Raw genomic sequence first — 14,453 nt, forward strand, 5'->3', positions numbered from 1 at the left:
GCTTCGTAATCGACCAGTGAAGCCATTTGATTGGTGGTTATTCATAGCTGATCCGAAATTCAAGATGTTTTCGAAAATAAGTGTGAAGCACAATGACGTGTTTTTTCAGATTTGTATCAAATGACCACTGTTATCCTCAGCCCCACGGTGGGCGCCAAACTGTTTATCCGAAAAATGGATAGAGTTGAATTTATACGCAGTTTCGAGGATATGTGGCGTAACTTAACACAAAATGCAAGGATAAATAAAAATATAAATATAGATTACGGAGAATGCAAAATAGATAAGGTTATCAGGAACAATGAATCTTAGGATTCAACAAATAGAATCAATCTAAAAAATCTGAAAGAAACGATTCTTTACTATAGAAGAATATAACACTTTTATTACAGTGTAAGCCTGAAAAACTTGTTGTACAGAAATGGTAACCAAGCCCTTTTATAGTGGAGGGATTTGGCTCTAAGCATAATAAAATAAATATTTAGTGGGAGACCCATGATAAGTCAGCTTTTCCATAATTTCTGCCAAGATTCTCACTAGTGGGATTGCAACGGCTTTTGTCTGCGAGCTCGATCTTGCTTAGAACCCTCGATTTTGGTTCGAGCTTGATTTCGGCTCAAACTCGTGACCTTGGTTCGAGCCCAATCCTGGCTTGAGCCCTTGAATTGATTCGAGGTCGATGTTGGTTGGTCTCTGAATTATCAGAACGATAGATCTACTTTGCATCATGGTTCGATTTTGATTCGAGGTCGATAATGATATCGAACTCGACACGGATCGGCCTCCCGGGTTCGAGGTTAGTTCATTCCACCTTCGGGATTTTACTTCGATAAATCATCATTCGAACTCGATCGGACGTGCTAAGGCCGAAATCTATTTCGACCGTATACAATATTTTCACGAAATATGTTTCTCGTTTCTCTCTTGACTTAATTTTCCATAATATTGCAGGACTTACATCAGGCTGTTTTTCTTTCAATTTAATCTAGCCCTGTTTAATAAAGTGACACCAAAAAAACATGACAGATTCTGAGTTAAAACATTACACACAAAATGATGCTCAGACATATAGATTAAACAGGGAATATACATTATAATTATCTTAGTTGGTATTCTATAATGATGACAAATCTGATGTCCAGCTTTAACAGATATCAGGCATATTGCAACTAAATATATTTCTTATTTTTTCCTTATGATTGAATCTTTCGCAGAGTTCTATAGATAAGTGTTAGGATCGGTAAGCCGGGTAGTGCAGAATTTAGTCAAACAATGTTATAATGACAATAACAAAAACAATGCAAGTTGATAATAACGGCAATTAAAGAAGATAAAGTAGACACTAATTTAATGTGGTTCGGTCAAAGTGACCTACGTCCACAAGCGGAGAGGAGCAATTTTACTATACCAACAAGAGTACAAAATAGAGTATAAAATTAGAGTAAATACTCTAATTAGTCCCAAATACCCCAAAAGAATAATCTCATAAGATCACTCCAAAGAAAGGGTTCACACAAGTGTTTCCCAACACTCACTCTCTTACAAAATACTCTATAATAAAATAAAGGAGGAGAAAGAAAGACAAGAGTAAAAAACTCTTGAATTGGTGTGTTTACAAATAAGGAGAAGCTCCTCTATTTATAGCAAGAAATCATTGGCCTAATAGTGGATATTATGTCATGGCAAATGTCATGATCCACAAATTTTGTTATAGTGGATATTATGTCATGGCAAATGTCATGAAAATTTGGTCCCATTTGAGAAGTAGCCAAATTAATGACCATATTACAATAAGGTTCTACTCTCTTGTTATTACAAAGTTCTATTTTTTACACATTGATGGTTCATTTTAACTTCTCCACCTAAGTCCAACCGGGGTGCAGAAACACTACATAATTCTGAAGATGTTAAGAAATGAGAGCACAATAGAACAATATACTAATGGAGATAAAATATATATGAGGGAGAATGATTTTGTTATTTCTTTTCTTCGTGTGTTCTTCATAGGGTCAAAAGTTCCTTATTTATCAAGGTACAAATACATTCAAAGTTTATAAGTTAATGTACTTCTTAATTGAGTACATGAATACAAAGTACGTTAAATGGACAGACAAATGCATTCCTCTCACTCACATGCATTCGTCTCATATATAACACTCCCCCTTGGATGTCCATTTAAAAGATTATGTGCCTCGTTAAAACCTTATTAGGAAAATCCAGTGGGAAAAAGCCTAATGAAGAAAAAAGAGTACACATTGAGTGTTGCCTCATTAAAAACCTTACTAGGAAAACCCAATTGGGACAAAACCTTGGTTAAGGGAAAAAGAGTACAATGCGTATTATACTCCCCCTGATGAAAGCTCTATTTGATATCTCGGATACGACACATTCCAATCTTATGTCTCAGCTTCTCAAATGTTGATGTTGGCAATGCCTTAGTGAATAAATCTTCTAGATTGTCACTTGAACAGATTTTTTGAACATCTATCTCACCTTTTTGCTGAAGATCGTGTGTGAAAAAGAACTTTGGTGAAATGTGCATTGTTTTGTCTCCATTGATATATCCTCCTTTAAGTTGTGCTATGCAAGCAGCATTGTCTTCATACAATATCGTTGGAATCTTCATTTTTAAAGAAAGACCACACAATTGTTGAATATGTTGAGTCACTGATCTCAACCATACACATTCTCGACTAGCTTCATGAATAGCTATTATCTCTGCATGATTGGAAGTTGTAGCAGCTAAAGTTTGTTTTGTTGAACACCAAGAAAAGAAATAACAAAATCATTCTCCCTCGTATATATTTTGTCTCCATTAGTATATTGTTCTACTCACTCAGATGATTATACCACATTCGCACTGATTGTTTCAATCCATATAAGAATTTTTGAAGCTTTATTAAACAAATTTCCCGAAAATTTTTATTAGTTTCAGGAACTTTCATCCCTTCGGGGATTTTCATATAAATTTTGTTGTCTAATGTGCCATACAAATAGGATGTGACAACATCCATTAGACGCATATCAAGTTTTTTATGGACTGCCAAATTTATAAGATACATGAAAGTGATTGCATCCACCACAGGAGAATATGTCTCCATATAATCAATGCCAGGTCTTTGTGAAAATCCTTGTGCCACAAGTCGTGCTTTATATCTAACGCCTTCATTTTTATCATTTCGTTTTCGCACAAAAATCCATTTGTATCCCACTGGCTTTATTCCTTCAGGTGTTCGGACTATACGTCCGAATACTTTACGTTTTTCAAGTGACGCTAATTCTGCCTGGATAGCATCTTTCCATTTTTGCCAATCATTTATCTGTCTACATTCATCGACAGATCTTGGTTCAAGATCCTCATCTTGTTGCATTTTTTCAACAGCAACATTATAAGCAAAAATGTTGTCGACAATAATATTATTTCGGTTCCACCTTTTTGCCGTAAAGATATAATTTATTGAGATCTCTTCATTCTTATTATTTTCAGGTACCTGGACCTCCTCTGAGGTCTTATCATTTGTTATGTCACACGGCTCTTTTTGATCAATTACCTCCATATTATGATCTCCTAGATCATTTGCTCATTTTCGCTTTCGAGGATTTTTATCTTTGGAACCAATTGGTCTACACGTTTCAAGCGTGGCTTAGACTCATTTGCATTTATAGATTGTCCAACCGGGACATCAATTCGAATAGGAGCATTAGCAACTGGAATATGTGACTTAGTCGCCCTTGGTAGGTTAGTGAATGCATCATGTAGTTAATTTGCAATATTTTACAAATAAATTATCTTTTGAACCTCGTGTTCACATTGATTTGTTCGGGGATCTAAATGAGATAGTGATAATGCATTCCAATCTATCTTCTTTTGCAGCTGCTTATTTTCTCCCCCAATATTAGGTATACTGATTCATCAAAATGACAATCATCAAATCTTGACGTAAATAAATCTCCAGTTATAGGTTCTAAATATTTTATAATAGAAGGAGATTCATACCCAACATATATCCCCAATCTTCTTTGGGGTCCCATCTTTGTGCATTGTGGTGGAGCAATTGGAATATATACTGCACATCCAAATATTCTAAGATGGAAAATATTTGGCTCCTGACCAAAAGTCAATTGTATTGGGGAGACTTTATGATAACTTGTGGGTCTGATCCGCACAAGAGTTGTTGCATGCAAAATAGCATGGTCCCGTTCCGAAATGGAAAGTTTTGTTCTCATAAGCATTGGTCTAGAAATTAATTGAAAGTGTTTGATCAATGATTCCGCTAGACCATTTTGAGTATGAACATGAGCAACCGGATACTCAATTATTATCCCAGTTGATATGCAATAATCATTAAAGGCCTGGGACGTAAATTCATCAGCATTATCAAGACGAAGTGTCTTAATTGCATAATCTGAAAACTGTGCTTTTAATCTTATTAATTGAGCTAGTAACCTCGCAAAGGCCAAATTGTGGGTTGATAACAAGCACGCATGTGACCATCTTGTAGATGCATTTATCAAAATCATATAATATTTGAATGGTCCACATTGAGGGTGTATGGGCCCACATATATCACCATGTATACGTTCCAAAAATGCAGGAGATTCAACTCCAACTTTACTTACTGATGGTCTAATAATCAGTTTTCCTTGAGAACATGCAGCACAAGAGAATTTTTTAGTTTGAAGAATCTTCTGGTTCTTCAATGAATGACCATGTGAATTCTCAATTATTTTGCGCATCATATTATAACCGTGATGGCCCAACCGGTCATGCCAAATAATAAAATTACTAGTAAACTCCTTGTTTACTATGACATGTGATTCAACTACACTAATATTAGTGTAGTATAATCCGAAGGAAAATGCTGGAAGCTTTTCAAGCACATAATTCCTTTCCACTTTTACTGTAGTAATATAAAGGTATTCAACCTTTCCTTCATTGGCGGTCTCAATATGATAGCCATTTTGGCGAATATCTTTGAAACTCAACAAGTTTCTTTGAGACCTACTACAATATAATACATCATTAACAGCCAATATAGTTCCTCCTGGTAGTAATACAGTCGCTCTTCCAAAGCCCTCAATTAATTTTGTACTACCAGATATTGTTATGATATTGGCTTCTTTCATAATTAAATAAGAAAAATATCTCTTATTTTTAAATATGGTGTGCGTCGTAGCACTATCCAGAAGACATATTTCTTCTTTATTATTCATATGAACAACTGAAGACTGGGAAGTTTTCATATTATTCAAGAAGAAAAAAAAATACATCATAAGTAATATTGAAAAATTTAAGAACAAAAGAAACTACATTTATGAAATTAAATACTGACAACATAAAAAGTTTTATTCAAAATATGAACTTAATAAAAAGAAATACATTTATTCTTATAATTTTACCAATAATAAGTCTTCAGTTATGATGCTCAAAGAAGTCTCCAGTTTCTAAATGAGTAATATCTGCAAGGCCTTCAAAAATATCATTTTTATAGGCAAGGTTTGCTTCAACTTTATCATGATTATTCATAGGGTCCGCCTCAACATCATTTTGAAAAGTCAAGTGAGTCTCAACTTTATTTTATTTCCCTTTTATAGATGCTTGATAAAGTTTGACAAAATATTCAGGTGTACGACAAATTCGTGCCCAATGATTTTTCATACCACATCGATGGCAAACATTACCTTTGCCTTTTGAAGGACTATTCTAAGAACCCTTATTGTTCTCTTGTTTATAACGACCACCACCATGGCGATTATTATTTCTCCCCTTGCCACGCCCACGTATATTTATACGGCCACGACAATTATTTTATCTTTTTTCAGACTTTGGATCTATCGTTCCCAGATTCGCTTCTGAAAATGGAGCTGATCCAGTGGGGTGGGCTTCATGATTTTTCATTAAAAGGGCATTATGTTGTTCAGCCACCAAAAGGAATGAAATTAACTCAGAATATTTCTTAAAGCCCTTTTCACGGTATTGCTGATATAACACCATATTTGAGGCACGAAAAGTGGAAAGAGTCTTTTCCAGCATGTCCTCATCATTCATAAGTTTCCCACATAATTTTAGTTCGAAAATTATCCTATATACAGCAGAATTATATTCACTTATGGTCTTATAATCTTGTAGTCGTAAGTGCATCCACTCACGACGAGTTCTTGGCAATAACGTGGCTTTTAGGTGGTCATATCGTTCCTTCAAACTAGTCCACAATTGAAATGGATCTTTCAAGGTTAAATATTCACTTTTTAACCCTTCATCGAGATGATGGCGAAGAAAAATCATGGCTTTCGCCTTATCGTGACTTGATACTTCATTTTCTTCTTTAATAATGTCACCAAGACCTCTAGCGTCAAGGTGAATTTCAGCATCAAGTACCCATGTCAAATAGTTATTCCAAGAGATGTCAAGTGCCATAAATTCAAGCTTTGACAAATTCGACATAGTGAAAACTATCATAGAAATAAGTGAATTAGAAAGACAAGAATTATTATCAATTCAGTGCAGTACATAATCGCGTATTAATATTCTATATGTAAAATTATCAAACAAATAATTATGTGCAGTGCGATGATAAATTAGTGTTTAATATTACCCACAAAAACTTTAGACATGTAAGTATATTTTCATAGAATAAATAAGTTGAATTAATATGTACTAGTATAATTTTGTTCTACTTAGAATACGTTTCAATAAGCTAAGTAGGCATAAAACTAGATGATATCAATTCTGACAAGTTTCAACATTCAATACGATTCATCTAATAGTTCAGTCGTTAATTTTAAAGTCATTAATTAGTTTGTACACTTAGGTGATAAATTTATTAAAGACACATTTAAACCTTTCGAAAATTTTGCAAGAATTCCTTGTAAATGCATATTCTATTAGAATATTTGGATGTGGGCTTAATTAGTCTAATTATTGTAATTCAATTTTAATACTTATTTATTTATGTGTAGGATTAAACTTCTTCGTAGTTTATATAATGAAATAACAATTTAACCGAAACTTATTGTTTTCATACCAATGCAATTATTATAATCATATTCAAAACAAGTTATGCATATGGTAATTAAATTGCTGGTTAAAGAAGATCCTAATAGAAACGTTATAAACATAGGAATGTATACCTGAATCGGAAAAGAAACTGACTACCTCTTTTAGGAAGAAAATAAAATTCGGATGAAGGAGATAACCTCAGTTGGTTAGAACTTCGTGTTGATAACATATTAAGAAATGAGAGCACAATAGAACAATATACTAATGGAGACAAAATATATATGAGGGGCAATGATTTTGTTATTTCTTTTCTTGGTGTGTTCGGTCAAAAGTTCCTTATTTATAAATATATAAATATATTCAAAGGTTATAAGTTAATATATTTCTTAATTAAGTACATGAATACAAAGTACGATTAAAGTTAAATGCACTGACAAATGTATTCCCGTCACTCACATGCATACATCTCACATGCATACATCTCATTTATAACAGAAGAAGAAGAAGCTATATGAACCCAAAAAAGCGCATATGCTTATTTCTAAATTCAGAAAGCTCACAACTTTACATGAAACACGAATTAGTATCCATAATAATGAACCGTCTTTCTCTACATTTACATCAAAGAAAAACTACAGATCGCTTGTCACTATGTCATTCACATGGGACAAGAACCAGGAGGAGGAGGAGAGCAAGTATTCAAATATACTGCGTCAATGTGTGAAGACATCAAAATTGGATAACGCGAAAGCCATTCACGCGAAACTACTGAAAAACTCAGGCAGCGTGTCTTCGCTATACTTGCACAACCATCTTTTAAATGCTTATGTGAAATGTGGGGACACGGTCAATGGACTCAAACTGTTTGATGAAATGCCTCAGAAAAATGTAGTATCTTGGACTGCCCTCATTGCTGGCTTTGTGCAGAAGGGATTTCCTATTGAAGCTTTCTCTTTGTTTACCCGTATGCACCAGAGTGGAACGAAGCCTAATGAGTTCACTTTTGTGAGCGCTCTCCATGCTTGCTCGTTTGAGGATAGATTAAACTTGACTCATGCATACCAAGTTTACGGCCTAATCACAAGACTTGGGTTTGAGTCTAATGTTTACTTAGTGAATGCTTTTTTGACAGCTTTGATAAGGCACGGTAGATTAGGTGAAGCATTGAAGGTTTTTGATTGGTGTTTAAATAAAGATATTGTGACTTGGAATGCGATGCTAGGTGGCTGCATGCAATCTTGTTGCTCGGAGGTGCCAAGGCTTTGGTACAGGATGATCAGGGAAGGACTTGTACCAGATAACTTCAGTTTTGCTAGTGTTCTTACTGGGTTGGCGGAGCTTTTGGATCTTGATTTGGGCATCCAAGTTCATGGCCAACTTGTTAAGTCTGGTCATGGAAGTGAAATGTGTGTAGGGAACTCTTTGGTGGATATGTATTTGAAAAATCGAAGCTTGGCTGAGGGTTTCAAAGCATTCGAGGAGATCCCTTTAAAAGACGTTTGTTCCTGGACGCAGATGGCAGCAGGGTGTTTGAACTGTGACGAGCCAATTGAAGCTCTCAGGGTCATTGGAGAAATGAGAAGGGCAGGAGTGATGCCGAATAAGTTTACTCTAGCAACTGCTTTTAGTTCATGTGCCAATACAGTGTCTTTCCAAGAAGGGGAGAAAGTTCATGGCTTGCGGATCAAACTTGGGGATGACATTGATGTCTGTGTAGATAATGCAATGCTTGACATGTACGTGAAATGTGGTTGCATGGATGGTGCATTCATGGCTTTTCGATCAATGGGCGAACACACTACTGTTTCATGGACCACTATGATTATGGGTTATGCGCAAAATGGATATCCCAAAAAAGCTCTTGAAACTTTCAATCAGATGAGGGAGGATGGGGCAGAGCCTAACTATATTACCTTCATATGTGTGATTTATGCTTGCAGCCAAGGAGGACTTATTGACGAGGGATGGAAGTATTTCACTTCAATGAGTCATGACTATGGTATTCTCCCTGGAGAAGATCACTACGCTTGTATGGTTAACCTCCTCGGACGTGCTGGCCGCATTAGAGAAGCTGAGAAATTAATCTTAAGCATGCCATTTCAACCAGGTTTGTTGGTCTGGCAAACCTTGCTTGGAGCATCTCGGCTTCATGGGGATATGGAAGCTGCAAAACGAGCAGCAGAACGAGCATTACAAGTCGACAGAGTTGATCCTTCAATCTACGTGTTACTGTCCAACACATTTGCTGGTCTGCAGAACTGGGATGGTGTTGGAACTTTGCGGGAACTGATGCAAAGTAGGGATGTCAAGAAAGTGCCTGGCTCTAGTTGGCTTTAAGTAAAAATATGGACTGTTGTGTTCTTATATTGTTAATGAATGCAATCTAGATTGAGTTCTTTTTCAAAGGGTCCACTCTTTTTTATACCAGAATTAGGAATTCACGTGAATTCTGCAACTTTGCTTAGAAAGCAATGCCAACTTATCCAACCTCTTGGCTCTTGGATTCATTTTCGTGCACTATGATTAATTTCTCTATTTTCTAACTCTGTGTATATGAAAAGCTTCCTCCTTATTTCAATTGAAAAAACTTACCATTTTACTTTCTATTTTTCTCCTAAAATTTCTCAGCTTCACTTTTTTGAACTTCTAGAGAGGCTTGATTCAATTAAAACAAAAACTTCACCTTGTTGCACTCCTCCTAAGGACCCGTTTGGCCATGAGTTTTGCCAAAATAAATTTGGGATTTATTTGGCAAACACATGTTTGGCCATAGATTTTGCCCACATTTTGGCAAAATCCCAAATCCAAAATCCCAAAATCACCTCAATTGCTGATTTTGGGCCAAAACATGACCGTTACATTTTTTAAAAATTTTAAATATTACCCTAAACTTTTATAGTATGTAAAAGAGCCCACATTTATTACGACCAACTAAATATTTGATGAATATGTTCCCTTATCAGCTCAATCCTTTGTGCATCTTACTTTTGCTTCTGATTTGTAGGTTAAATGGCTTTCTGAATACTCATATCAGTTAACTTTTTCTTTTTGATTAGGAGTCGTAATTCTCTAATGGGATTTCATTATAATTAATGATTTATATAGTTCCTTATAAAAGTGATAATTTTGTACCAAATTTATTTATGTTCAGGACTATGGTTTGTGATAATTGTACTATTGGGTATTTGTGATAGTTTTTAGAACTTGTGGGGTATAAGTCATGTTTCATGTTTTTTCAAATAAAAAGTGAAATATGTTTTGAAAAATCATGTCCAAACACATTTTCATCTTCAAACCAAATTTCACCCAAATCAGATTTTTCAAAACAAATTTGGGAATCTATGGCCAAACGCTAGCTTGGTTTAACTAGTTGTTGGTTTGAGACAATTTGAAGGAAATATATAGATGATGGACAATTTCATTTGTAGGTAATAACATTTTGACAAAAGGACACTTGCCTGAACTGGAGGGATCTTAATTAATTAAATTAAACAAATCAATTACAATTGCGCCTAATTAGATGCCATGTGTATGTGTATGTATATTAAACCTGCGAACATTCTTATACAGCAACTTACCTGGGACTCGGAAGTTGTAGTCTCCCTTATCACCGACCCCACACGAAAATCTCCACCTATCCAAGAGCGAGTACTCAATTAGCCCATCAGCTATTTATACTCGCAATTGCATTTCACGCGCCCCTCTTTCTCCTCTTTTCATCGATTTCTCAAATTCCCCTAACTTCTCTCTCTCACATCGATTTTCTCTTCTTCTCTCTCTAAATTTCAGTTTCCCTTCGTTTCTTCTTTCTTCTCTCTTTCTCCATATCCATATATAGACCCAAAAAAATGTCGTCGCCCAGAACTTTTGGTAGCGGTGGTGGAGGAGGCGGTGCTACCGGCAATCAACCGCAGAATTATCACTGCTACCAATGTGAACAGACAGTCACCATTACGCCATCGCCAAACTCCGAACTCACATGCCCTAATTGCAACGGTACGTTTCTAGAAGAATCCGAAACCGCTCCACCACCTTCTAACCCTAATAATCCCGATAATTTTCCCTTCTTCTCCGCCGCCACTACCGATGACCTTCCCTTCGGCGGCGGTGGCTTTCCGATTGCTTTCTCCTCCAGTGCCGCTTCCCCTGCCGGCGGTGCCGTCGCTTTGGATGATCTCTCCGCGCTACTCAGCGGTATCTCTGGTGGTGCCGGCGGTGCCGCCTTCCCCAGTCGATCCCCCCATCAATTCGATCCATTCGCTTTCCTCAACAACTATGTGAGTACTATGAGGGCCGGTGGTGCTAATATTCAGTTAATCTTTGAGAACCATCCTGGCGGTGGCGGTGGTGGTGGTGAGTTTAGGTTTCCGGGGAATTTCGGTGACTATTTCCATGGGCCTGGGCTTGAACAATTGATCCAACAGCTTGCGGAGAATGATCCAAACCGTTACGGTGCACCTCCAGCTGCGAAATCGGCTGTTGCTGGGCTTCCGGATATTAAGATCACAGTGGAGTTGTTGGATTCTGATTCATCTCAATGTGCTGTTTGTAAAGATACTTTTGAACTCGGTGAGGAAGCGAAGCAGATACCTTGCAAACATATATACCACAAGGACTGTATATTGCCATGGCTGGAGTTGCACAATTCTTGCCCCGTTTGTCGCTATGAATTGCCCACCGATGATCCTGATTATGAGAATAGGAGAACATCACAACAGCAGAATGCAAATTCGAATGCCAATAATAGTAGCAATAACAATACCAACAACAACAATAATACTGGTTGGGTATTTGGGGGTTCAGAAGGTGGTGGGGAAAATCAGGAGAATTCTCATACACCTAGGACAGTTGAGGGGAGGCTTAGGATACCATTACAATGGCTTTTCAGGGGACTTGGATCACCTGCTGAGACGAGCAATAGTGGAGGAACGAGCGGCAATGATACTAACAATAGAAACAACGACAACAACCGTACGAGCAACAATGCTCGTGGTGAGGAGTCAAATCCAGGTTCTGGAGGGCAAGCACGGCAGGAGGATCTCGATTAATTAAAGTATGGAACAGAGTTATGAGGTTGTATGTCCATATTTGTTACATTAAGTTTTGTGTATGCTAGTATCTGAGAATTACAGGTGCCCCATCCTTGTAATATATATGGGAATTTCGGGAAATAATGTTTTTGATTGTTTGAGTTGTTGATCATTTGTTTTAAGTTAGCCTCGGAGTCTGTGTTTTATCGAGTTAGTTAATTTGCTTTTGTTTGGTGTATACGAACTGATGGGGATCGTGCACATTACATATGACACAAGGTCTCAAAAAGAAGAAAAATGGATAGGGTCAATAACATGAATATATATGTTTTGAGGAGGGTGTTAGATGTAACTGTGGTTAAACTAGACCTTTCACATTTCAAACCACAACCTTGAATATCAGTTTGGTTTGGCTGTAGCCCCTTATTGTTTTGTATCTTTGAGTGGTGAACTGCCAACAAACCACACTTTCTATTTTATTTTGGATATTTTTCACTCGGAGTAAGCTCCTGGCTTACCTCTATCACACTCAAAATCCCTGCTGCTTCTGTTGACATAGTGTACGTATAGCTGGCTCCCTGTGATGATGGATCCATTCTCTTGTAAACTGAAGGTAACAGGAATGACAAGTTGTTAACAAGGAGGGTGTGGATTCATGTGTTAATTTGGGCCAAGTGAACCTTTTTAGTCTTCAGCTTGTATATAGTATCTATCTTAGTTGCTAGGTCCTTGTTAAAAGCATTCTGTACCTATTTATAGTGAAATCAGTGACTGTTTTTCACTGTATTACTGTTACGTTTTTAAACAAGTATAGTCAATAAACATCTAAATTCAAGAATGAGCAGTGCCTTATGCCTCGCTAAAGGAGGTAAAGAGTCTAGGGTCTAGGACAGATGTCCTACTGAACAGGATGTGTATGTTGAGTCAAGCATGTTATTCAACACTTAACTTGGCTGACATTTATCATTCCTTGACTTAATGATTTGGTGCCTTTACTTTGTGATGATTATTTTTGTTATTTTCGTCAGCTTGTTTTTCAAGAGGTAGGTTGTGTGTATCTCTTTGCTACCATCTCTCATACTCCCTCTAGAATAAAGTCTCTCAAAGGGTCTCATACTGATGTTATTTTTGTTCCGTGCTGTGTATTTTTCATTCATTAGAATAGTGTAACTGCATTTTGATTTGTTCAGATTCATGGATTATCCTGTAACGTGGCTTAGGATTAATTTCAGTCGTTTGCCATCATGTTATTCTAGACCTTCCCATAATAATATTTAGACGTACTACGGACAAGTTCTAATCCAATTTTGTCCTAAAGCACGTATACAGTTGTTTTTACCAGGTTCTTACTCTTATAAGCAGCTTTCTCATGTCATGTTGACTTAGTTCTTGCATAAACAGGATTGAAGAGGAGGGGAAGTTGGGGGAAATGCAATTGTCTGCATTTCATTAAGTTTTTTACATGACTATATGGGAATGTTTGCATGGACTGCGTTGTGAATCAGCAATGTGTATCATTGTAGTTCCTGGCTGAGGTTAATTAGGTGACAGTCGTTTATGTGTTGTCCTTATTTCAGTATGGCAGATTGGCAAGAACAAGAACTTTTGATATTAGAGGAATTATTTCAGCTGAGGATTAAGCATACCCTTAAGAATACATGTAAGACGTTCAATCCTCAAAGTCCTTGTCAAAATGTCTTCCACTCCCGAAGAGGCAAGGAAAATTCATATCACTTGATTAGTAGTTGGGAAACTTTTAAGAAAAGGCAATCTGCTAATTTAAGAGCTTTTGTCGTCGGTCTCGATAGACGATAGGGAATAGTCCAATCTTTACCATTAACTCTAAAATGCTCTACAAGTTATGGGTCAAAGGTAGCTAGATAGCAGCACTAGTATTTTATACAACTCAACTACTCAAGGGATGACAAATTCTGTCGTTATCTGCAGTATTAATCAAACCTATAGGCTATAGCTGTAGCTTAGAAGAAAGAAAGCAAGAGATTTGTGTAGTGATGGTTGGAGGATATAGGAGGCATATAAATTGATTAATTACAGTAGTAGCTTTTTAAATAACACATCACGTGGAATATGTCTAATCATTTTGCTTTCCGACTTCCCACTTTAGACAACATATTTGTTCAAAAATTATAGTATCTTACTTTTGAAGCCATAAAATAAGATATAATGTCTGCGGTAATAGAGTCAGAATCAAATCAAAAGTTTTTGCCCTGCTACCAATTACCAAAGCTTAAACGAACCTTCGATTCGGCTTCTAAAATAGTGAGCGTGAGTGATTATTGACTTCTGTAAATTTTGAAGTTTATTTAGCCCCATTCTAGAAAACGTTTGCAAAATTAAGTAGCATTTGGAACTCAAACATGAAAACTTAAAAGAATTTTCAAATGTAATTTTTATGGTTTATG

At 36.5% G+C, this 14,453-nt stretch overlaps 3 protein-coding genes across 3 annotated transcripts; 2 read left to right on the forward strand and 1 right to left on the reverse strand.

Annotated features, from left to right (window-relative positions):
* Nucleotides 1-5,809: 5,809 nt before the first annotated feature.
* On the reverse strand, nt 5,810-6,445 carry LOC104120439 (uncharacterized). The gene has a single exon (XM_009632201.1). The coding sequence runs from the start codon at nt 6,443-6,445 to the stop codon at nt 5,810-5,812; it is 636 nt and encodes a 211-aa protein (XP_009630496.1).
* A 1,002-nt stretch (nt 6,446-7,447) lies between these two features.
* Nucleotides 7,448-9,599, forward strand: LOC104120436 (pentatricopeptide repeat-containing protein At2g13600-like). The gene has a single exon (XM_009632197.4). It carries the CDS (start codon nt 7,532-7,534, stop codon nt 9,335-9,337), a length of 1,806 nt encoding a protein of 601 aa, XP_009630492.1. The 5' UTR covers nt 7,448-7,531; the 3' UTR covers nt 9,338-9,599.
* Nucleotides 9,600-10,713: 1,114 nt separating this feature from the next.
* LOC104120437 (E3 ubiquitin-protein ligase RING1-like) lies at nt 10,714-12,216 on the forward strand. Its single transcript, XM_009632198.4, has one exon. The coding sequence runs from the start codon at nt 10,849-10,851 to the stop codon at nt 12,046-12,048; it is 1,200 nt and encodes a 399-aa protein (XP_009630493.1). The 5' UTR covers nt 10,714-10,848; the 3' UTR covers nt 12,049-12,216.
* The last annotated feature ends 2,237 nt before the right edge of the window (nt 12,217-14,453 follow it).

The sequence above is a fragment of the Nicotiana tomentosiformis genome, chromosome 3, assembly GCF_000390325.3.
Source record: "Nicotiana tomentosiformis chromosome 3, ASM39032v3, whole genome shotgun sequence".
Lineage (NCBI taxonomy): Eukaryota > Viridiplantae > Streptophyta > Magnoliopsida > Solanales > Solanaceae > Nicotiana > Nicotiana tomentosiformis.